This window comes from Triturus cristatus, chromosome 1_2 (genome assembly GCF_964204655.1).
Source record: "Triturus cristatus chromosome 1_2, aTriCri1.1, whole genome shotgun sequence".
Taxonomy (NCBI): Eukaryota; Metazoa; Chordata; class Amphibia; order Caudata; family Salamandridae; genus Triturus; species Triturus cristatus.
Genome location: NC_140580.1, coordinates 401,340,490 through 401,365,640, shown reverse-complemented (window position 1 = coordinate 401,365,640; position 25,151 = coordinate 401,340,490). Strand labels below are relative to the sequence as shown.

The 25,151-nt window shown below is 43.4% G+C and overlaps 1 protein-coding gene across 2 annotated transcripts in view; it reads left to right on the top strand.

The window, feature by feature from the left end:
- RNLS (renalase, FAD dependent amine oxidase) overlaps window positions 1-23,295 on the top strand; it is a 455,130-nt gene extending 431,835 nt beyond the window's left edge. For both annotated transcript variants that reach the window (XM_085605681.1, XM_085605670.1), the window contains exon 7: window positions 23,058-23,295. In XM_085605681.1, the coding sequence (XP_085461807.1) occupies window positions 23,058-23,210 (153 nt within the window). In that variant the 3' untranslated portion in view covers window positions 23,211-23,295. The remainder of the gene's footprint in view (window positions 1-23,057) is intronic.
- Window positions 23,296-25,151: the final 1,856 nt, after the last annotated feature.

Below are 25,151 nucleotides of genomic sequence, written 5' to 3'. Positions count from 1 at the left end.
CCTCCCTTGGAGCTGGAAAATCGGTATGCACCTCTAGAGAACATGCTGGACCTAGGGGGTGAGGGCGCAAATAAGGGCCCTTCAGCAAGTAGTCGTAAGGATTGCCTCTCTTCGCCTCAAACTCTTCAGGTCTCATCGGGGGTTCTAGTTCCTTCGACTCCACAGGTTACAGCGGACTTTATTGGGCATTGTCAATCTCAAGTCCCAGCTCCGCTCCAGTTGCAGGCTCTGGTTCAGAGGGGCTCTCTGCTGTCAGACAACCACGATGGTGACGGGGGTAGGCTGGGTTCCTTATTTCAGTCATTAAGGGGGGATCTTATGTCTAAGTTCGAAATCTCTGAGAATAACCAAAAAAGTATCCATGATAGGTTTGACCTTTTAGAGTCCAGGTTGGATGATATTTGCGCGCGGACAGGATCACTTGAGCTTAAAGTTACTGCCCTGTCAGAATCTGTCCAAGGAAATTCTAAGGACATCGACACATTAAAAATCAATAATCGGTCTCTCATAATGGACATGGAAAGATTAGAAATGCAAGCCCGCAGGAACAACCTCAGAATCTTGAAGATCCCCGAAGGGAAAGAGATGGAAGACATTAAAGGATTTGTCTGTAAACTACTGAGGGACGGTGTTTTGAAAGATCGGCCTGACATTGACCTGGAGGCAGAGATTCAAAGGGTACATAGAACGGTGATGGATTAAACCCAGATCAGTTGACTGGGGGTGAGTGCTTGCAATGTTCAACACTCCGTCCATCATTTCCTTTGGTTTTGCTTTGTTCGCCATAAGCTGGCAGAGTATGCTCAGACGTGAGTCCCTTGCTCACTTTGCCACTGGATTCAAGCAAGCTTGGCTGAAGACGGCTGAAATGCCAGAAACCGGTCCTAGGAAGCTTGTTTCCGGTCCAGGGAAGACATGGGTTGGCAGTTCGGGCTGGACTGTTCCCATGAGGCACAGGGTCAGACTGATTTGCATATGGCCATGTCTGAACTGGGGTGGCAGAGTGGGCTAAAGAACGGTGATGGATTAAACCCAGATCAGTTGACTGGGGGTGAGTGCTTGCAATGTTCAACACTCCGTCCATCATTTCCTTTGGTTTTGCTTTGTTCGCCATAAGTTGGCAGGGTATGCTCAGACGTGAGTCCCTTGCTCACTTTGCCACTGGATTCAAGCAAGCTTGGCTGAAGACGGCTGAAATGCCGGAAACCGGTCCTAGGAAGCTTGTTTCCGGTCCAGGGAAGACATGGCTTGGCAGTTCGGGCTGGACTGTTCCCATGAGGCACAGGGTCAGACTGATTTGCATATGGCCATGTCTGAACTGGGGTGGCAGAGTGGGCTAAAGAACGGTGAGGGATTAAACCCAGATCAGTTGACTGGGGGTGAGTGCTTGCAATGTTCAACACTCCGTCCATCATTTCCTTTGGTTTTGCTTTGTTCGCCATAAGTTGGCAGGGTATGCTCAGACGTGAGTCCTTTGCTCACTTTGCCACTGGATTCAAGCAAGCTTGGCTGAAGACGGCTGAAATGCCAGAAAACGGTCCTAGGAAGCTTGTTTCCGGTCCAGGAAGACATGGCTTGGCAGTTCGGGCTGGACTGTTCCCATGAGGCACAGGGTCAGACTGATTTGCATATGGCCATGTCTGAACTGGGGTGGCAGAGTGGGCTAAAGAACGGTGATGGATTAAACCCAGATCAGTTGACTGGGGGTGAGTGCTTGCAATGTTCAACACTCCGTCCATCATTTCCTTTGGTTTTGCTTTGTTCGCCATAAGTTGGCAGGGTATGCTCAGACGTGAGTCCCTTGCTCACTTTGCCACTGGATTCAAGCAAGCTTGGCTGAAGACGGCTGACATGCCAGAAACCGGTCCTAGGAAGCTTGTTTCCGGTCCAGGGAAGACATGGCTTGGCAGTTCGGGCTGGACTGTTCCCATGAGGCACAGGGTCAGACTGATTTGCATATGGCCATGTCTGAACTGGGGTGGCAGAGTGGGCTAAAGAACGGTGATGGATTAAACCCAGATCAGTTGACTGGGGGTGAGTGCTTGCAATGTTCAACACTCCGTCCATCATTTCCTTTGGTTTTACCCTTTTAGACTACATCCAGATAGGAAAGCACCAAGGAAAATTCTTGTTAATTTCCAAACATACAGCGTTAAAGAACTAATTTTAGGTAGATGCCTATCTCACTCCACTCTCCACCATCAGGCACATCCTTATCAAATTAGATCAGATATTGGGGGAAGAACCGCGCAGAGACAGTGGGAGCTGGGCTCTAGAATGCCAGAATTAAGGTCTCTTGGAGCGCAAGTTCAAATGAAATTTCCTGCCCTTTTGAAAATAATGTGGAGGAACAAAATGTACAATTACAGCCAACCAGAAGATGTTGATGACCTCCTATCTCAGATGAAACAGTAAAAAAATAAAAAAAAATAAAAGGGGGTCAGTAAATTCCACTTCGGGCTTCAGAGGGGGGAAAGAGATGGTGAATAGGAACACTAAAAGATTTGTGGGCAGCCTCAAGAAGGGGCAAAAGGAGGGGCGCTACAAAACAAGGAGTGTAGGTATAAAAAAAAAAATATATATATATATATATAAAAATATAATGGAGTAGAATATATACAATAAAAGGAATAAATAATTAATTGATTCCTTTTCACAGTGGGAATAGTGGGTGAAACTACTGTGTCATCATGTCGCTCTTCCGATTTTGGGTAATAATTTTATTGCTGTGTCACCTTTGGAGGGGCTCCTGAAAGGCGATACCAGCGCCAGGTATGAAGGGAGGGTTCCTCATGGGAGGGTTTGGGTGGGGTCACAAAGGGGTGGGTAAACTGGGAAAAATTGTCCTCATACGATGCAAAATTGTCTTTCGTGCTAAAAGCTCTAGATGTATGGTAGTTGCGGGTAGATCATGAGTGGACTGAGTGGTATAAAATTCCTCTCCTGGAATGTTAACGGTCTGGGGGGGGAGGAAACAATTGAGGGTTTGTGAGTATTTAAAAAGAACGGAAGCCCATCTCTATTTATTACAGGCAACACACCTAGAGGCTAAAGTATGTGAACAAGTTTTTGGTATATTGGGGTGGGTACAGAATGTACTATGTTCACGACGGAAGGGGTGTACAAGAGGTGTAGCAATTGTTGTCAGGTCGAACAGAGGGATTAAGGTCCAGAAATAATCAATCGGGCAGATGGCTCGTGGCAGCCCTCTCTATAGGTGGCTCATTCTTTACCTGTGCAGTGTATTCTGGCCCGAATGAGGACAACCCAGGTCCTATTTTAAAACTTAGCGCAAGCCTATCACAGAACCCAGTCATATTAGGGGGAGATTTTAATCTGGTTTTTGATAGGCAGCTGAACCGGACCTCTAGGGTCAAATATTGTGCTCCAACTAAAACTGTATCATCTCTGAGTAATATTATGAAGGACTTTAACCTACTGGACCTGTGGAGAGTGAAATACGCAGCCAAAAGAGAGTATTCTTTTTATAGCAAAAAGTACAAGCAATTTTCTAGAATACATTTCTTTTTCGCTGATCAGGTACTGCTTGCAAACATTGTATCGGTCTGTTATATTCCGGTGGGTATCTCGGATCAATCAGTGGTCGAACTTGTACTCAATCTAGGAATATAGATGGACACTCGACAGAACACTCCTCCTGGATGAAAAAGTGAAGGTAGAGGTAAAAGCGAGAATAATTGATTTATTTAATTTTAATCTTGGTTCCTCTACTGTGCAAATTGTTTGGGAGTCCTTTAAGGCCTATTTACGGGGACTGTTGGGTTCGCAAATGAACTATAGGAGAAAAACCATCAAGAAAAAAGAAATAGAAGATCTTAAAGCTATAAAAGGGAAATAATTAGATCTACAGCTGGCTGCTCTGAAAGGCAGAGAGAATATTCCGAAAGTAGAGAGAGAGTTGTTGGAATTACAAGCAGCATTTAGAACCAGGAGCGATAAGATCACTAAGGAAAGGTGGGAAGTCAGCAGACTTAAGAATTTTGAGTATGGAGAAAAATGTGGTGCTCTCCTAGCATGGAAGTCAAGGACGGATAGGGTCAGGAACAACATTAAGACGTTGGTCCAAAGAGAATCTGGATTATTGATATCAGAGGACGAGTTGATTAAGGAAGAGGCCAGGGGGTTTATGTTGGCTTTGTATCAAGAGGACACTATACCTGGACTGGAGGAGGCTGCTGACTGGCTTAATTTGAGAGATCTACCCCAATTGTCTGAATCTGATAAGATCTATTTAGCTAGTGAAATTATGGAGGGTGAAATACAGGAACAACTTAAGAAAATGAGTAGAGGTAAAGCCGCTGGCCCAGATGGTCTGCCGGTCGAAATATATTCTGATAATCTTGAAACAGTAGTTCCAGTGCTCAGGACACTCTTTAACAGAATTCTCTTACAAGGAGATAGTATCCCCCCATCCTGGGCTGAAGCCACTATAACCCTGATAGCCAAGCAAAATAAAGATCCACAAAAAATTGAGTCTTACAGACCCATCTCACTGTTAAACTCAGACCTGAAGATCTTTTCTGGGATACTGGCCACTAGATTAGCCAGACCTATTAAAACAATCATACACTCAGACCAGAGAGGGTTTATACCAGGGAGGCAGCTCAACGGACTTACGTTTCAGGCAATAGGGGCAATAGATTATGCAGAGGAGAGGGGGCTGCCTCTTGCTATCATAGGAATCGACGAAGCCAAAGCGTTTGATCAGGTCAACTGGGGGTATCTCTGGGCTACCATAATGAGGTTCGGTTTTCCTTCGATTTTTATCGAAGCCGTTAAATCTTTATATCGGAACCCTCGAGCAAAGGTTTTAGTGAATGGTGGCCTATCAGAATGGTTTAACATTGCTAGAGGTACTAGGCAGGGATGCCCCCTGTCCCCTTTATTGTTCGACGTTTATATAGAGCATTTTGTCTGTACACTTAGAAGGGACAGTACAATCGCACCTTTTAAAATCGGAGAGTTAGCGCTTAAAACTGCCCTGTATGCGGACGACCTCCTCTTGTACACTTCTAACCATGTAGAGGCAATCCTGCGGCTCTTTGAATTGGCGGAGGAATTTTGAAGAGTATCTGGATATAAAATCAATAAGGAGAAAACAGATATAATGGGCTGGAACAATTTAATCCCTATAGAGGGGGCTAAACAAAAAATTAGATATCTCGGAATACATCTAACCCAAAAATTGGCGGATATCCCAAAAACTAGTTGGCAGAGAGTTGTGAAGGAAGCATGTAAGTTAATGTTAAGATGGGGAAGCCTTCCACTCAATATCTACGGGAGAGTAAATCTTGTTAAAATGACTATCCTCCCCAAAATAACTTTTCTTTTTAATTCTATCCCATTATCATTTAATCCTAAAGATATCGCTAGTTTTCAAGGGAGGATTGGATCGTTTATATGGGCCACAAAATCACCTAGGTTAGCCTGGAAGAAACTGAGGAGAGGTTTGAATGTAGGTGGCTTGGCCTTACCCGACTTATTTGTATACTGCCATGCCTTTCATTTTAAAAATTTCAGAATTTTGGCCAATAAGTTGGACTTTTCTTCACAGGGCCGCCTTTTCCAGGCATTGTTACATGACCAGCCAGAGGGTTTGGAGTTTTTCCTCTTCAAATTTGGGGACCAAAAATTCTTTAAAAAGGTCTGCCTTAAGATCCTACAGGCGGCGCTTAAAAATTGGAGATACATCCGGAAAGCATTGGGGATACCTTATTATAACCTATATGCTCCGATTTGGGACTCCCCTGGCACTCCTGAATGCCTTTTAGATCAATTGTCTCAGCCACTTAAAGTAGTAGGGATTAAAACATGGGGCGACCTATGTCTTGACTCTAGGCTTATGGACTGGGAGTCCCTTGTAAATTTAACCAACAGGTCCCTAACCAGATTTAAGTTTTACCAACGGTCTGCGTGGGGGGCAAAACAATCATGGGGGTCTGCAGCGAACATCCCGATCTTAGACTCCATTTGCAGGGGGGAGGCTGGAATCGTGTGGTCTCCTTCTGGTATAAGACACTTATTGGGGTAGAGGATTGCTTAGATTCTGAGGTAGGGAAACTCTGGGGCAACAGTTTAATAGGGACGATGTAGGAGGTACAGAAAATTTGGACGGATGCATTCTCAATGTCTCAGAGAGTAATTAAACCTGCCAATCTGAGGAGGAACCATCTGTTTACAGCCTATAGGGTTTATTGGACACCGGCTAAACTATCCAGGGTAGCGTCAGATAATTATCATTGCCCCAGGTGTAAACTTCTGGCAGCAGATGATCAACATATGTTTATGGATTGCCCAAAGATTTATAGCTATTGGGTGGCTATATGTAGCTTTTTAGAGGAGGTTCTATCAACAGCGATCATATGTTGCCCTAGACTGGTTTTTATTGGTCTTCCACCGGGGTATAGGATGAACGCTGCTTCACAATTTGTGTTTTATGTGATAGTTATAGCCAGGAGAGAAATCTGTAGAGAATGGAAGTCAGAGGCCCCACCCAGATTTGCGGACTGTCTAAAAAACATCATGATGATTAGTCAGTCAGACATGGCCTGTGACGAAGCGAGTACCAATAAGATCTGGTCTGCACTAATGGCCTGGGTGAAGAAATAATAACATTGGTCCAATGATTATGCCAGGGGTTTGTGGTCCGGTCCTCCCTAGTACTTACTATGGTCTATCGAAGGGAACGGAAGTTGGACAAGGAGGCAGCCTACCTCTGGGTGAACCCGGTTTGCCGCACACAGACCCCGGGAGCAGAAATCGATCTTGCTTGTGTGAAAGGCACGGAGAGTTCTCATCTAGAGCAAACATCATTTGGTGGCATGTATGAGGACACAAAAAAAAGAAAAAAAAAAAGAAGCAGTACATTGTTGGGACATAAGTCATAGTTAGTTCAAGTACCTACAACTCCTGAGTTTCATTGGTTTTGTGCGAGTAAAATCTGAGCCTAACTATAACGTCCCAATAACCTTTGTTTTTTTCAGTAAATATATATATATATACATATATTTCCAAGCTTCCCACCTGGGGACACGCACTCTGACATCCACTGCAGCAACCTTCATGAGGTAAAAGCCAGATCGGCGGGCGGATCCAGTTTACAGCATGCCTGTCGATTCACACTTGATGCGTTTCGTGCTCATTGCACTCTTCAGAGGTGCGACAGTCATTTTGGCATAGAGGCCACACCTCCCACTTAAAAATATGAGCCCTCCAATGGGCGACTCGAATGAGTCCGTGTTGGTTTGTGGGTCTTGTAGTGTGTGCCTCAGTTGTGTGCCGCTGTCTGAGATGTTTCAAGCCCACCAATGGGCATCCACTCGCACATCCAGCTTGTCAATCCTCCATGGATGCCTCCACATTGAGGCTCCGTGATTCGGAGCTCCATGGCTCCAAACATCCGGGTGGTGCATCTCCCGCGGCTTGGAGGCCTTTTCTTCCCCTCTTGACAGGTTTGTAATCAGAAGTCTGCCCTCCTTATCCTAATCCTAGACTTCTTGGACACTAGAGTCAACACACCGCGCTTCTTTTTGTCAGCTGGTGAGCAGGCCTTATCTTCTATCCAGTTGGCTCTGATGAGTTTTAAGTCATCAAATGAGATAAGGCAACCCCCTAAAAAATTACTTTGAGGTCAGGGAACAGGGGGAGGGGAACAGAAAACTAAAGTACACAGTATCCCTCTAGACCTATATTGCTTTATATCAAGCTTTTGTGGGCTCACATATGAAAAGCACAAAACACCCTTATATACACATTGTTATTGTTTTTTTCTAATTTTATTTCTTTCTTCATCATTTTTGCATACGAGTGAAATTCATCTTTTTTTTAAAGCATAAACATTTTTTTTATATACAAAACAATCCAAGCCGTACAAAATATAACAATCTTTGCACATACATACAGTATTTGAGAAAGCCGAATTTATACCAAATAAAAGAAAAATTTGTGTATCTATTAGGACCAACATACAAATATTGACATTGATTTAGGGTATCCAAAGACAGAAAATCCCCATACCATTTACACCTCTACACACTTCACATTCATATCACTGTCATCCATAACATGCATACTACCCACCCCAGAGCCAAAAAACATGCACAGAAGAAACTTACAGGGGTGAAACGCTCAACCCTCTGATGCTGTGCTGAACGATGGGGTGTGTCATTCAAACTGGTCGACGCGCGTTTCGATGGCTTAGTCCTCTTTGAGTGCCATCTTCTTCAAGACCTGTTACTTAGTAGTTTTGTAACGGGCAAGATGAGGGGGATAAGTTTTCTGAAACGACAATATAGGATATTATTTTACTGGATGTCTAATCTAATATTGGTTTATTAGGAGCCCACAGGAGATATCTTACATTGTCTCCAAAATTAATGACTAAAATTATATTGATGCTATCAAAGTTGCAAATGTGCCACTTGGCGGTGTTCTCAGTGAGTGAAATAGACCCACATCCATAAAAAAACATCAAAAGGGTGAATAGAAAGAAATAGAATGCACCTAATAAAGAGGCAGATAGTTTTGGGTCACAATCAAAGAGTGAAAACTACGTATATACAAACGAATACTGATAAACATGTAAGGTCTGTCAGGTCATCTCACAGATCATAACAGGCATGCCACAGGGGGAACTTACTAGAAGGGAAGATTCATAATAATTATTCCTACCCGTTTTGTATTGCTGTGTGGATAGCGGTGAGTGCTTATAGCACTTTCTGTAGTTACATTCATATGCCAACCGCTACTGTCTTGCTCTGCGCACGGCTATGAAAAGAGCATATAGCCAGCGATTAGGCTTTACACATATTTTTTGGAAAAAAAGTCAAAAATGTGTCTAAATTTTTTTTTATATTAGTACCTAATATATTCAAATCCCACATACATGTATATTTATCTTTCATACTGCTCTGTGATCTCAAAATTAGATGGAATTATCTTGTCACAACCTGAGTGCTCTGCAGCATAGCTCTAAGAATGCAGATTAGGGTGCCATGCTTTGTGTTGTCGTCTAATCACTGCATATGAGGACAATAAATATCACAAGCAAAATAGTTGTCAATACTTGTCACCATTCGTTAAATGTTATGCATGTAGTGATTCAGAAAATGCTTGTTATTTTATAAAAAGGAAGATTAATATATTTTAGATAACCTACTTTACCACATATATGTCTTTAGGTTTCTCCTTGTGATCTATCCTTTATTTCCTTATTTTTGGGACCACGACATTTCAGACCTATTCATAAGAGTGGATGGTTCCCTCCTTTAGGGTGACCCTAGTGATAATTCAGAGAGGGATTAGAATTACAAACAGAAGAAAGTATTTTTAAAGAGATATATTCAGAACGCGATGACCACACAGGGGGCTAGTAAAGTGATCTCTTCATAGAAGGCATATGTTAACTTGTGGTTGCTCCAGCTAAAAATGTATAGCTTATAATGCGATATGCTATGGTACACAAGGCAAATGAGCTCTAGCTGCTCCGTTCTCATGAAGGCTTGTCGGTCACCCTCATCTTTAAGCCATAGGTATTGTCTGGTGGCCTGTCATGGGGGAGTGCTCTATATTTGCTATCAAATCTATTGGTCAGTTATGGATTCCTCCCAATGTTACAACGGAAGTATTCAAGAGTATTCCCACATAGATTAGGGAACTAATGATATGCGTGCCCGGACCTCAGGCAATATTTTCAAAATTGTTCTTACCCCAATGCTTAATGAATTTTTTTTTTTTTTAAATAGAGGGTATCCAATACTGATTAATTCCTGTATTGTAATATATGCAACTAAAGAGTATGGAGTACCGCCGACATACGCCTTACTTTAGGAGAATGGAGAGTTTCACACGAGCGGCATGCCCTCGCGCTGTGACGATTCTACAGATACGCGGTGGTTAACTCTGCCTTTTTATGTCCTAAACGGAGCTAACGAGTTATCTCTAATGCGAAACAGCTGCGAGGCGCCATGGCGTCATCACCTATGCGTCGGCCCACTCTATGTTTACCTAAATGGCTCTGTAATCTGCGGCGCCATCTTTAAATGAATGTTGAAAGATCGAGTACCATGTGTATTGCCTACCTCTGAAGGAGATAAGTGTATGTATATGTATATACCTTATCTATCGGGGGTATCGGTCAAGGAATGTTTAATTTCCAAAGATTCTTATATCATGGATATTCGGCACGGCAAGTGAGGTATGAATATAGGCTCGCCAATGTTTGAAAAACGCCGGCGCCATCTTGGGACTGGTGAAGAGTGACCATGGTATAAGGAGAATAGAGCTGGCCTCATTGAGAGAAAATTTTCATAATTCGGAGTCCTATTATCAGGATTTGCAAAATACGGTGCCACCTACAAAGGAGTATACAATATTGGAATACTATGGTTGTTGTCATTTTTTATCTCCCTCCCCCAAAAAAGGGAGAAGATACGAGAAGGGAGACACTACTTGTTGATCGAGGTGTCATGAGTGTTATTGACACCATAATGAAAATGAGAATACAATGGTACAGTGTAATTTACACTGTGTCTACCATGCTAGGGAAGGGAACTATATATAGACAGAAAGTCCCTATGTGCTACAACCATAAAACTAGGTTTCAACGCCCACTTGGGACGACTGTACAATGGTATAACGCCATTGGTAATAGAACAAACTAAGTATGACGAAAAGTCGTATCTATGATCAGGATCCCATCTGAGTGGGATGTCACAGGTATAGTGTGGGTACAGACATCGTATACATCAGTGGATAGTACCCTTATGCATACTGTACGGTGTTTATAAGTGGTTGTTTGGATATAATGCTTATTAGAAAATCATGAGATTCTCATCACTCAAAAATGTATTCATTTTCTTATGACATACAATAAGAGACTTGGCATGAGGATGATATAGTGCCACTAGTAAGATAATGGACAGAGTACTGATGGAAATAATAGCAATTGTCATACTTGTATATAATGCCAGATTAAGTCTCAGATAGGTGAAATAGGAAGATCACGGAAACAACATACCAATGATGTGTAGTCATAATTGCTATACATCATCTCGTGTGCCACACTATTTCCTCATTTAGACCGATCTTAACCGTATCCAGGGTATAAATCCAATACGTTTCTCGTGCTTTCCGAACCTCTTTTATGTCTTTGCCTGGGGTGTTTCTTACCTTTTCCAGGATCAGCCACCTCAATTCATTTTCGTTATGTTTAAGATCAATGCAATGTTGGACCATTGGGCACAATAATTTTCGTGTCTTAATTGCCGATCTGTGTTCACCATAGCGAGTTCTAAACTCGCGACCTGTCTCTCCTACATACCCCAAGGTACATGGACACAGAATAAGGTAAACAAGATTCTGACTCCTGCAGTTGGTAAAATCTCATAATTTCCCTTTCTTGCCACGGTAGTTCCAGATTTCAGTAACTATGGCACTGTCACATGCAATGCATGTTCCACATTTGTGTTCCCCAAAATGGGAGGTCCCACCAAGGTGATTTGTATGCTGGATGGATTGTACTTGTGCCTCGTATGGACTAAGCTATCTTTGAGATTCCTGTTTCTACGATATGCAAGAATGGGTTTCTGGATGGTCTCCTGCTCATCATTCGTATTCAAAATATGCCAGTTTTTATCCAAAATTTTCTTGACCTTGAAGTTCAAAGTCGAATGGTTTATAACACAAACCATTCTGTCATTTTTGGGACGTGTACTCCCTGCTAGTAAGGCATCGCGGTTATAATAACGTGCCCTCTTGTAGGCTGATCTAATCAGACGTTTTGGGTAGCCACGTGATAACAATCTCTGTTTTAGGTCTTCCCCATTTGTGTCATAGTCCCTGATGCTAGAACAATTGCGTCTGATTCGCAAAAACTCCCCGAAGGGAATGGAGTATTTTTGACAATTCGGGTGGTAGCTGGTATGCGATAAAATGGTATTCTTAGATGTAGGTTTCCTGAAGAAATTGACAGAGATTTCACCCAAATCTGCCTTAATGATAATGTCCAAGAATTCTACAGATGTGGTGCTTCTATGGCAGGTGAATTTCAGATTCTCATCACTAGCATTCAGCCAATATATGAAGGTTGTCAATGTTTCTTCATCTCCTCGCCAGATAAAGAAGATGTCATCCATAAATCTGTGCCATCTGTGGACATTTTCATTAAGCGGTGCCATTTCATTGAAAATATGTCATCCTCATCGAGTTTAGTTTCCTGTAGTAGGAATATATCGGCTTTAGTCTTTTCCAGGTATCTTACTATCTTCCTACGTTTGATGGGGTGATTCAGGCCTTTGACGTTTAGGGAAACTATGTTAAGGCCTGCGGCTAGGGTGAGTGTTTTGTTACCCGTCATCTGGTGGTATGTTTTGCGTTAGTCTCATGAATATAGGCTTTTGCTGCATGCGGGTTCGGGTGTGTTCTGGAGTCTCGGTGTGTCTTTCTGGTAAATCTTGGAGCGCTGTGGGTGATGTACGCTGGTGTGCGTCTAGTTGTGTGTACATTGTGATGAAGAAAAGATTGGAAAAAAATAAAAAATAGAGAAAGAGAAAAATAGAGAAACATACTGGAGAGCCCCCCTCTCCTTGCCCCCCTCCTCCCTCCCCCCTCACTTGTTTGTAGGAGGTGTGACGGCAGGATCGCCGTTCCACCTCCCGGACACATCTTATCTTTTTGGTTCAGTTTTAAAACTCCAATAGTCCGTTACTCGGAAGATCATTCCGTTGCAATACTGTGCCATTTTGCCTTGTCCCTGGGTCTTCGGTTGGCCGTGGTGAATGTTGACTCTCTTCGCTCGCCTGTTTGAGGTTGGTCTTCATACATTGCTGGCCTATTTTGAGGTAGGGTGTAGGTTGTAGTATCTTTGAGGTAGACATTTCTTGAGATAGTATCGTAGCGACTGGCGTGCTTTTCATTGGCTGCCGTTCTGTCACGTTTCCGTCCCCAGTCCAGTACTCCTCGGGATTCGAGCGACGCTATAGGGTGTCCACCCCTTGATATCTCCAACTCCTGCAATAACTGCACGGAGGATTAGAGCGATCAAGTGAGGGAAGGGTAGGAAGGGAACAGCTGGGAGTAGAACCTGTAAAATAAACACATACGATGAGAAACAAGAGCATGCCACACTACTCTCATGAATTCTCACTAGATGCCTTGAGTAATAAGGACCAGGCTTCTATATCCAAGTCTTTTCTGCCAGCGACAGTAATTTCACTTTACGTGCATGCACACCAGAAACCTGACCCAATTGTTATCACGCCTGTTTTATGGTCCAGGACTGTCTGTCCTCTTTAAGGAAAACTCCTACTTAACTGACAGTAGGAAGAGGACTCTATCACTAATACAGAAATAGTCTCGAGGTGTAGCTGGATCTTTCAATGTCAGGCAGGGAGTATTGTACCAGTCTTGGCTGTCCCGCCTCATATACAACAAACCCACGTATGTTGAAAGCCACTAAACGTTTTTTCCTCCTCTATCCCCAATCCAAGGAGAGTAATTGTACATAGGCCTTTCAACACAGCCCACACCCGTGAACAGCGGTTTAGTCACCGCACCGAGGGTTTTGTGGAAAAAACTAAAAATAAGGAAAGGGAGGTGTAAGCAGCTCTTCCAGCTCCTGAATATCTGAGCCGGCTGCTTCCAGTGTTTTTCTCGGGTTAACGGAGCACCGCTCCGTGTCAAGGGATAGGCAGAGCACAGAAGCCTTTTTCACAGGCCGAGCGGAGCGAGTGCACCTCCGCTTTAGAGTAGCCAAGTACTTATCTCTTTTGATGAGAACGCTCCCTCGATGTGCCGCTGCAAACACTGCGGCATCTCCACAAGGGATATCGGCAGCCAGCCTCTGCGGGGACAAACCAGTCGCTCATCCAGTGAAGGGGAACGCCAGACAGTTCCGCGGGTAGGCACCGCAATCCGCCAAAAGTTAGTCGGGTGCTACTCCAGGTCCGTAGCGTCGGGGACAAGAACAATCCCAGGATCCGTCTCCACGGAAGGAACCATGAACACAAACGACGGACTCGTTCGTTGTAATTACGTACGTCTTCCTGTGCACGGTTTTCTCTTTTATGTGCGCGACTCTGCCTCTTGCCCCACTGCCTGATGGGGGTTGTAGGCTAGGCAGGCGCGAGGATCGTGATTCCTGACACGTTCCCGTTGCCGTCACCGTTGGCTGGGTCTGGAGAGAGGCCTCTCTTGGTAGAGGCCTGTTGTAAGGTGTCCATATTCTGGGTCACGGGTCCGTTCATGTAGCGGGTCAGTGAAGAAGTGATTTTTGCCCCTGTCTGTTACTTTGAATTTTGCGGGGCCCACAAAGGAGAATTGGATGTTGTTATCTTTGAGCCTTTGACGAATGGCCAGAATGCCTTTTCTGGTGTCCACTGTGGGCTTTGAATAGTCCTGTGTGAGGATGAATTTGTGGCCCTTCCAGCTGATCTGATGGTTTTTCCGAGCATAGTTAAAAATGTCTTCCGTATGCTGCGATCTTAGTGGTTTACATATAATAGGGCGAGCGTATTTGGTTGCTGAGTTTTTGAAAGTTGTGACCCTGAATGCCTTGTCTTTTTCAAATTGACGGTGGAATTTTAAGTTGGTGATCTTGGGAATCAGGTTTGCGAGGAAAGCTGCGCACGATTCTGCTGTTTCCTCCGCTCCTTCCGGGACCCCTAAGATGCGGATATTCCCTCTGCAGCTCCTGTCTTCCATCTCCGCTGTCTGCCTTAGTAGGCCCCCAGTGGCTTCCTTTATTATCGTCACTTCTCTGCTCACATCGCTGATCCTTTGCTCTGCCATTGTCAGTCTTATGTTTACAGCGTTTAGGTCGGCTCTGACCGCGGCAATTTTGAGTTGGATTGTGTTCGTGTTGAGTTTTGTCGATCTTGCCAGGTCATGCACGTCCGCTAATTTCTTTAGGATCTTTTCTAGTGTACTACTTATATCTTGCTTCTGTTTGATCGGTGAGTCAGCTGGGCCTGGTTCGTTCTTACTCTTCTTCAGTTGCTGCTGTTGCAGGCGTATTTCTCTTTCTGACATGTTTGTGAGTTGTGTGTGCTTTGATTCGCGATTCCTGTTCCGCTGTACCTCTCTGTTTCGTTCTGTATTGTGTTCGCTATTTACCCCTTACTTTGCCATTTGTTTGCTTCAGCTATTGCTTCCTCTCAGTGATGTTTCCTGACAGTCTGGGTTAGGGCGCTTAGACTCGACGGTGTCGTTATTTATGTTCCCCCCCCTAGTTCGCTGGCTGCTGCTTTTGTCGGTCTCGTTGGTCGGCCTCTCACCCTTGTGCTGAGGCGGTGATCGCCTGGACAGGGGGGCTGAGACTGTTCCCATTTTCCTTTTCTCAACCAGCATCGCTGCAGCAGAACAATGGGAGCCTGGTGGGGTCTGCAGCCCCCCGCAGACAGAAGCAGTTTTTGTTTTTGGCTTGGGGCCATACTTTCTCTATCCTGTGCTATTGCAGTGGGGCCAGGGGTGCGTTCTTTGTGTTGTTTAATATCTTTCCATTCTGCTGGGTTATTGATCAGGGCTTGTGTGTACGGGCGAGGTCCGCTTCTTTTTCCCCCCTGTTTCGTCGCTACCGTCAGCGCGTCAGTGCCCGGACCCGCTTTCCTTTTTTATTTAGCCCACCTGAAACTCTGCAGCGGTGTATGGGGCGTCTGGCGGGATTAGCGCCACGTTTTGTGCTTGGTGGCACTCACACTTCGACCTGTACTGTTGCAGAGCGCTTCCCACGCTACAGGCTTGGTGTGAGATTATTGCGGTCTTTCTCCTGGTCCTGCGCACATGAAACAGTTTGTCTTTTTTCCCCAATCTGGGGCGGGGTGGTTCTGTTTTACCGCCTGAGTGCTGTGTTATCGTACGGCTAGTCCTCACTCCTCTCTTTTGTTGTTCCCGAACGCTTGTGGGGCAGATGAGTAGTCCTTTGTCTGTTTTCGTGTTTCTTCCTCCGTCTTATCCCTTCGTTGGTTTCGCTTTCGTTTGCTCCATCTTAGAGCTCCCTAGTACTGTTTGCAGGTATTGAGCCCAGTTTGTGGTCTCGCCTCACTACTTGCGCGCTATGCTATGCATTAGATATCCCTGCTCTCGTCCTTCCCGGTTGGTCGCGCTTAATCGGCGCGGGCTGCTGCATTTGGGGTTACGATCGTCTTAGTGCAGCATTGTGACCGCCATCTTGGTAAAGGTACGCTACCGGCAGGCTCACCCATCCCCCCCGTGAGTGCGTCTCGCATAAGCCACTCACCGCCACTGTGAAAGAAAGTCTTGGGGCTTAGCTCCGCTGAGGATGTTGAGCTTGGCCGCTCGGCGGGGGCATTTGAGAATTTCTTTTGCTGCTTCTTCTCCACGATCCTGTTATTGCACACTTCTGGTCGCCATCTTGTTTCCGCCTCGTTGCGGGGCGGCCTGCCTCCCGAGTTGTTTTACTGCGTTTCCGCCTGTGTCTCGTCCCTCGTGACTGAGACCTTTGCAGGGAGCCGGTTTTCCGATCTTCAGATCTGTCTTCCTTATGTTGGTTTGGGAAGTTAGATGTTGAGTATTTTGTCTCGCAAGTCCCCGTTACGGCGCATCGGCAGGATCAGGCAGCCATTAGCTCTGCCGTCCAAGCCACTCCCCTTTACAGTCAGAGAAAAAAATGTAAAATCCAACCTCCCTGGAAGACTAAGCCTAACATTTGACCTCTGTCTTTGAATGCCCAGCAAATGTGACAAGATAACAAGAAAATATAAAGGCCTGTGTATTGCTCATTCACTTCAGCATGGTTATTTTGGGGGTATTTCAGCACACACCCCCTTCTTCCAGCGCCTTTTTCATGAGCATGAAATTGAGAAAGAGAATTGTTTAATCTATGCTGTTAGTAAAGATCATTAACCAAAGCAAATAAGCTTGTAGACAGAACATCGCTCCACATGCAAAGTGGCAAATATAAGTAGAAACAGTTTAGCAGAAATATAGGAGAAGATGGGTTGACACAAAAGAAAATTTTGGGAATATCATATGCATTAGGTTTGTTGGCATTTTGAAGCTAATGGACTATGTACTTCATTTACAGCATACTTTAAGAGGCGTCCTAATCAAATATTTGGCTCAAAGTCAAATACTGAGATCAGAGTCTACCCATCTACACCTTCTTAATATCCTGTTATTGAAAAGAGATAAAAAAACCTCCAAGTGGTGACTTCTGAAATGCAGTGTTTGCTGACTAGGCAAAAATAAGAAGCTAAAATAGCTTTGAGTTTATTACTGTTAATGCATTTTACTACTTTTGACAGCAAAGAGGCCAAACATCATTCTAAAATACTACTAACTATGGTCATATTAGTAATTACTGTACCCTAAGCTTAAGCCAATGAAAGAGAAGCAAGGCTTTCTTGGATTGGGTTTCCACTAACGTCATATAGTACTATTTCCTTTTCAGTGTCTTGTGGAACATTAACAAATATGAATTAGTTGTGAAATGATTTGATACTTTCACTCAAACAGTTTGGGAAAACTTCTGATCATCCTCCTTCTCCTGTGTGTTCTTATTGTCACCTGTGTTAATCGTCAAGATATTATCATCATCAAATGAGCAAATATAACCCATACCTAGAGCAGTGAAGCAGAATGATTGTATTTCTTAGATTAGCCAGTGTTCCGGATATACCTCGAGAAGCCTTTTGAATTTTCGAAGCCCTTAGACTCTCTTTATTCTCCTCCAGCTACATTTACCCACTGGGCTTCATTGTAGAGTTCCTGGCAAACTTGCTTTATTTTGGAAGAAAAGTAATTGTTACCCTCGCGTTCACCAGCATATATGGCCAAAACGTTACAGAAAATACCTAATTATATCAAGTGCCAAGAGAACATTTTTAGCGTGATATATGTGCTTGTAAGCACCATGTGACCTAAAATAACCTGTAGTGAGACATGTTAAGCATCTGCTAAAAGATAGTGGCTGCCACGGATCACTGCCAAAATATCGAATACCAAAATATTGTGTTACCAAAATATTGGGACATAAATATCGATGTCAAAAATATCGATCTTCTATCTTCATAATGGTAAGTACTAAAATATTGAGAAAAAAATATCGTTGTTAAAAATATCGAAGTGCAAAATATCGTTTTTTATATGTATAAAAAATAATGTAAAATAAATTAAAATAAATACATCTAACTTAAAAAAATATTTAGAATTATTTGTAAATGTGAACAATCTTAAGTAATAAATTTAATGTAAAAATAAATTAAACATACATATATAAAATGTAACATATATACACTTAATTAATAAATAATTATTTTAATTAATTACAAAATCTTAGAAATATATTACATATTATAAATAAATATATATATATACACCTATAACATAAAAATTAAAAATAAATATATGTTATATTTATTTTTTAAAACTACATTTTACACTACATTGAGTGCAACAGTAGGGAAAGTGTTGGATAACAGAGGGGAATAATTTACTATTCCCACTCCAGCAAGTGCAACATTAGGGAAAGTGTTGGATAGCGGAGGGGTAAAAATTACTATTCCCACCAAAAATAAAATTCAGATTTAAAAACAAACAAAATATCAACTACACTACAAAATAAAATTAAAAACCCAAAAACAAAACATATATAAAAATATCAAAATTTACAAAACATAGAAACATACTATAATGTAGTAAAAATCTAAAATTTACATAAAAATATTACTTTTTAAAATAAAACAAATACAAACAAATAACTATTTTGTAATAAAAATTTATTTTAATCCATAAAATTACAAATTACATAAAAGTAATATTTTTTCCTGACAAATAACATTACACCATTTACAACACACATCTAAATTTGAAAAAAAGTGTACCTCCATAATTAACACAACTAATTATCAATTAAAAAATGTTATAATTAAAAAACACATTTAAAAAGATAAAAATTAATGTACAAAACATTACAGCTATAGAACAGAAATCCCCAAACAAAATAAAAACTAAACAATTACCAAAATATATATCAATTAATAAATGAATATTAATGATCAAGTAATGATTAATTAATTTAAACTAAATTACTTCCCACTCTATTCCCCTATCAATCCACAAGCCGCATCTAATTATAATTACACAATTAACTTAATTACCAATTAATTAATAATAATTAACAACCAATCAATCAATAATAATAATGAAATCCCCACAGTTAACAATATAAAATATTAAATAAATATTAATTAATAAATAATTTCAAAAGGTAATAATTAAATTACTTCCCACCCTATTCCCCTATAAACCCACAACCCACTGCTAAATAAATGACACAATTAACATAATTACAAATTAATAATTAACAACTAATTAATAAAGAATTAATAATACATAAATTCCCATAGTTAACAATATAAAATATTAAATAAATAAATATTAATCAATAAAAAGTGTTAATAATTTAATTATCATTAAATTACTTCCCACCCTATTTCCCTCTAAACCCACAACCCGCTACGGAACTAAAATGCAAAATGTAATTAAAGTAAAACTTCTAAAAATGTAACGTATATTAAAAAACAAATGCAATACTTAGACAAAAAAATAGAGCACATACATTTAAAATACATACTAATAAACATAACACAAACTAAAAAAACAACTATGGGGCCGATTCCGATCCCGTAGAAATATTCCCCGTACGAATCGTATCTGGAGTTTTTTTTACGTACGAATCGTACAAGTCCCGTACAAACTGGCAAGTACGATTCGTATGTAAAAAACTCCATACGAATCGCATTGGGAATATACCCCGACACGTCCTCGGGTCGGAAAAAGTGTCCGACACGTCCCCGGGCGGTTTTACGTACGACTCGGTAAACCGACGTCTGAACGCGCAAGTACGATCCGTGTCGTCCGTCCGAATCCACAACCGTATGGTAAAAACACCGTACGGAGCGAACCTCCATAGCAACCATGGAGACGTGCAAACATGTGCCAGCATACGTGCTGAACACCCCCCTTCATGTCCGCGCCGTACCCCCCAGCCCCCCCATGTCTGCGTCGTACCCCCAGCCCCCCCTATGTCCGCAACGTACCCCCAGCCCCCCCGTATGTCCGCGACATACCCCCACCCCACCCGTATGTCCGGTGGGAACCCCCACCCCACCCGTATGTACGGTGCGGACCCCCACCCCCGTATGTACGGTGCGGAGTACGGTGCAGACCCCCAGCGGGTGGGGTGGGGGTCCGCACGTACATACAGGTGAGGTGGGGGTCCGCACCGGACATATACGGGGGGGCTGGGGGTAAGGCACGGACATACGGGGGAGCTGGGGGTACGGCACGGACATACGGGAGGGGCTGGAGGGTTTTCGGCGCGTACCGGGCCCCCTTTTCCTCACGCTTCGCGGCGTACTTAGCTTTTCCGGCACTTTTTGTGTGCCGTAAAAATATAGCCGTCCGGAGTGCTGTCGGTACGATTCGTACTTGCTGGTACGTAAAAAGCTGCCTAACTCCGTCCGCATGTCGCGTACGCGCCGTCCTGGATCACATTTGGATGTGTTTTTGTGTCGGTCGGTGTTTTGTCCGATTCGTACGGAAATGGTGTTTCCGTACGAATCGTACTTGCATGTTTGTATGGTGTTTTTACCGGGTACGAGTCAGACGAAGAAAACGCTCCGACCGACGGTTCCTACCCGGTTTCTCCAGGATCAGAATCGGCCCCTATATTTTTGCAAATGATATTTCTTACCTTAGACTCTATATTCTTGACCACGATATTCTGACAGTCGATATTTCTGTACCTCGATATTTTGCACTCGATATTAGTGCAAGTCGACATTTCAAACTTGATATTCTGACTCTTTACACTAAGGGGCCGATTCCGATCTGGGTCGGAAAGCTCTCTGACCGAGCCGGATCCGGAGTGTTTTCCGACCGAGCCGGACTCCTGCAGTCCGACCAAGCGAGTACGATGCGGCCGTATGCTGCCGGACTCGGTTCGGTCGGACTCCCCTAGAAGTCAATGGGAGTCAGTCGTACGACACGTACATGGGCTCCCATTGACTGTATGGGTACGTCTCGCACAAGGGCGCCCCCTACAGTGGGTACGCGTCGGTGCCATCCGCACCATACATGCCTGTGTTGGGGAGACCCTTGGGTCTCCCACTATGTCCGAGTCGTAAGGCTGCGGGTGACGGGGGGTCCGACGCGGACCCCCAAAGGCATTTTTCCGGACATTTTGCGAGCCGGAGGCTCCGACTCGATCCGGCTGTCCGAATCGAACATCATACTGGCTCGGTCGTGAAACGTCTCCATTGCGCGGTACGATTCGTGTTCGTACGGGTCGGACGGAGCAGTTCAGAACTGGATGGGTCGGTCGGAGCTTATGCGTTCATTCGCATCGTACTTGGACGTCCGGACCTGTGTACGACACGGTCGGAAAATAAGCCTCCAAATCGCATCCACTACTGCCGAACCCGATTCGGTGCCCTTCCGACCGAGATCGGAATCGGACCCTAAGCTGTTTTTGCTGACAGAAGCACTTGACTTGACAGCCAACAGTGAAGCCAGATCACAATGGACAGTGCCCAGCCGATGTAGAGCAGAGCAATGTCCCTGGATTTCCATACCCTTTACTGCCATACCATGTGAGGCAGGACAGTCTCGAGCAGGAAAATCAATCATTTCACTGACATGGGAATGTCACACGAAGCATGGCAATTCCTGGCTGGAAAATCAACCGATGGCTGACTCACTAGTAGAAACCCCTCTGTGTATTTAAGTCAATATTTTATTTTTTTCTAAAATAAACTCCAGTATTGGGAGTTTAACTTAGAAAAACAAAAAGGTTTGCCGAGTGGAGCCAAAAAGTGGCACCTCCTTGACAGTCTGCTTATCCTCCAAAGCATGCTCGATACTGGCGGATGTAGACGGTGGAATCCCTGCCTGCCAAAATATGGTGGAAACTCCTCCCCCAAGGGGCTAAAGTATAGGGCCTTTGCTAACATTGCAGACCGCCCAATGTGGTCTAAATGTCTCCATAGTCTTGCATGCCAATCGTAACACTGTGTGCACTGTTGGAATGGTCTGTCCTTTGTTGTCTTCATTAAAAAAGCATCAGAGTGCTCTTTCTCTAAACATTCACCACGTTAGACCAACAGCTTTATTTTATTGATCACTCGTGCCCAAAGTTTTAAACAGCTTAGCGGCATATGCACAAAAATATTTCGGAGTGCAGAGCTGCGCCAAAATTGTCATCAACCGCGCTCCGATATTTCCAAAACACAGGGATGCACTGTATTTACAACAATACCACGCAGCCCTATGTTTTCCGTAGCGCTGGTGCTAAAACTAGCTGCCTAGCGCCAATGCAGGCACCCTTGCAAGGGTGCCTTCATTGCAGGGAATGATTGTTTATGTGCAGGATGTTGACCTTTCCTGCACATGAACAATCAATAATGGGGATTTGTTACTTCTATGTGTGCTGCATTTTGCAGCACACATAGAAGTAGCACATTGCTATTATTTAATGATTGTCCATGTACAGGAAGGGACACCTTCCTGCAAATAAGCAATCATTAAAGGCATTTTGCTCTTTCGATGTGTGCTGCAGCAGCACACACAGAAAACGCAAAACCAAGAAGAAATAAAGGTTTTTCTCCTCGTTGCGCCATTCTAACACCTGCTATTGCATGGCGTTCGTTTTTGGCTCTGCCGCAGCTTTACAACTCCCTATAAATCTGGGGCAGCGTCAAAAAGCAATGGGTGTTGCGGTAGAACACCCACAGCAACACACATTGCATGCCCCTTTCATACAGATACATGCGTGAAAGTGTACGATAGTTATAAAGCGGCATTAAGCAAGAAAACGTGGCTTATTGCCACTTTGTAAATATGGTGCAGGGCGTTGCACCACAGGAACGTCACAAAAAGTGACATTCCGGTGGCGTTATCCCCTTGTAAATATTCCCCTTGGTCTGCGACCAAAAACTTTTGGCCTGATTTAGAGTTTGGGGGATGGGATACTCCATTACAGCCTGTTTCCTTTAACAGTGTCCATATTTATATTTCAGGTGATGCAGGCAGTTGTGGATTGTCCCGGACAAATGACCCTCCACACCAAGCCGTTGCTGTTGTGTGGTGGTGATGGATTCACACATTCAAACTTTGATGGATGTACCGAATCTGCCCTTCGAATCATGGAGGTTTTGGAGGCTAATTTGTGATGTTTATTTTGGGATTTTCTCTGAAGTGAATAAGCCGTATGATAAATTCCTTTGTGCTGGAATCCATTAAATTGTTACAAACCTATTCTTTAAATATATTTTGTTATATTTTCATGCAACCAGTTGAAAAAACACCAGATGCTGACCTCCAGGTATGGAGATGGAAAAATCCCATAAAGCAATTTTTGACATATTTTTGTATCATATAATTTACTACTCTCCCCCGTTCCCTATGTTAACATCGACCACGAGTCATGTAATTGCTCTAATACAACGTTTTGCTATTAAAGAACGGAAATCAGATCCGAAAATGAGACATTAATTGGATCACAATCCTTTGCTATTTCAAAGAGGATAGCTTTGAAAAAATATTATATTTCAAGAGCCTTGAACTTTTGATGTGTGTGCTGTGTATGGCCTAGAGCGAAAATATATTTATTGAAAACCGTTGCGTGAGCTGTTGACATTGTTTTACTGTGATGAAATCTAGCCATATGTCTTCGGATCTCAAATTATCTTGCAGGTTTTTTTGCAAAGTGTGGGGAATTTAGCTAGAGGTAAGCCCAAAGGCAATATCCAATACCGAAATATTACTCTTTCTATAACAGTGATGTATTCAAATTAACTTTTTAACACACATTGACATTTTGAAGTGAGTTTTGCAATTGTTTAACACTACTGTTGGAAATTGGGTTATTTATGTGACTGGGGTGAAAGCCTTGGTCAAGCAGCAACCACAATCCTAGGCATGGCAAGGCACAAGGAAACCCCAAATTAACCTGTGCTCACCCCTCTGGTATCTTGGCATTGAGCAGTCAGTCCTAAACAGTGAAAACACCACACAAAAAGGTCACACACCTGGTTAGAAAATAGAAGCTTAATTTAATGAACAAAACAAGATCAAAATGACAAAAATCCAATTGGTAGAACCTAAGTTATGTACTTTCATAGAAAAACCTGCAAAATAGCACCTAAAAGCATAAAGCGCCAACCGGGGCTATCTGGTTGCGCTGAACTTGGTCAAATTCAAAAGTTCAAGCTTACCGCGATGGAACGCAGGATGGATACAGTCTCATTCGCGTAGATGGAGTAGAAGGCTGGGTGTCGCAGATGGGTGGGCTGGATCCTCGCCTTGGCTGTCCACAAGGGCAATCGATGCTTGCTGTGCGAAGAGAGAAACATACGACAGCTCACGCTGATTTTCTGTTCGAGTAGCGCGGTTCTGGTGCAAACAGCCCATTCGCTTTCCCGAACAGCCCAAATGTTTGAGTTTAAGAGGTAGAGAGCCACACCAAGTGCCTGGGATCTGAGAGGCGCCTCTTAGGTGTTACGAACTCGTTGAAGTCAAGGCCATCAGACTAGCCCTTAATGTCACTCTGGCGTCCTGGGTTTAAGATGGAGTTGCAGGTCCAGTTCTTCTTTCCCAGGCAAGAGGGCAGCAGGTCAGCACAGCAGGGCAGCAGTTCCTGTAGAGTAGATGTCCAGCAGAGTTGCAATCCTTGTAGCAGCACATCAGTCCTTCTTCCTAGCTGAGTATTCACAGGTCCAGAAGAGTACTGAAGTGGTGGTATCTTAGGTCCTTCTTTTATACACTGGTGCCCTTGTTCTGGAAGGTGGAAGTAGCTTCTACACAGTGGCTTGAAAGTGCAAGGAAGTCCCTGCCTTACCTGCCCTGGCTCAAGGCTTGCCGAAGTGACAATGCAGGGTCATTAAGCCCTTTGTGTGGAGATAGTACACCAACAATTCAAGTGTAAGTGAGGCTGAGCCCAGCTCCTTCCTCCCATCCTGCCGGTGATGGCCCATTCAGTCTCACCTAAGCTCTCATTGTGTGTAGCTGTCTAGGAGGAAAACACAGAGCCCAACTGCCAACTACACCCAGTCATGTGACCAGAGGCAGGCACCATATGGCTAAGGCAAGACGATGCCATTTTTTTTAAAGTG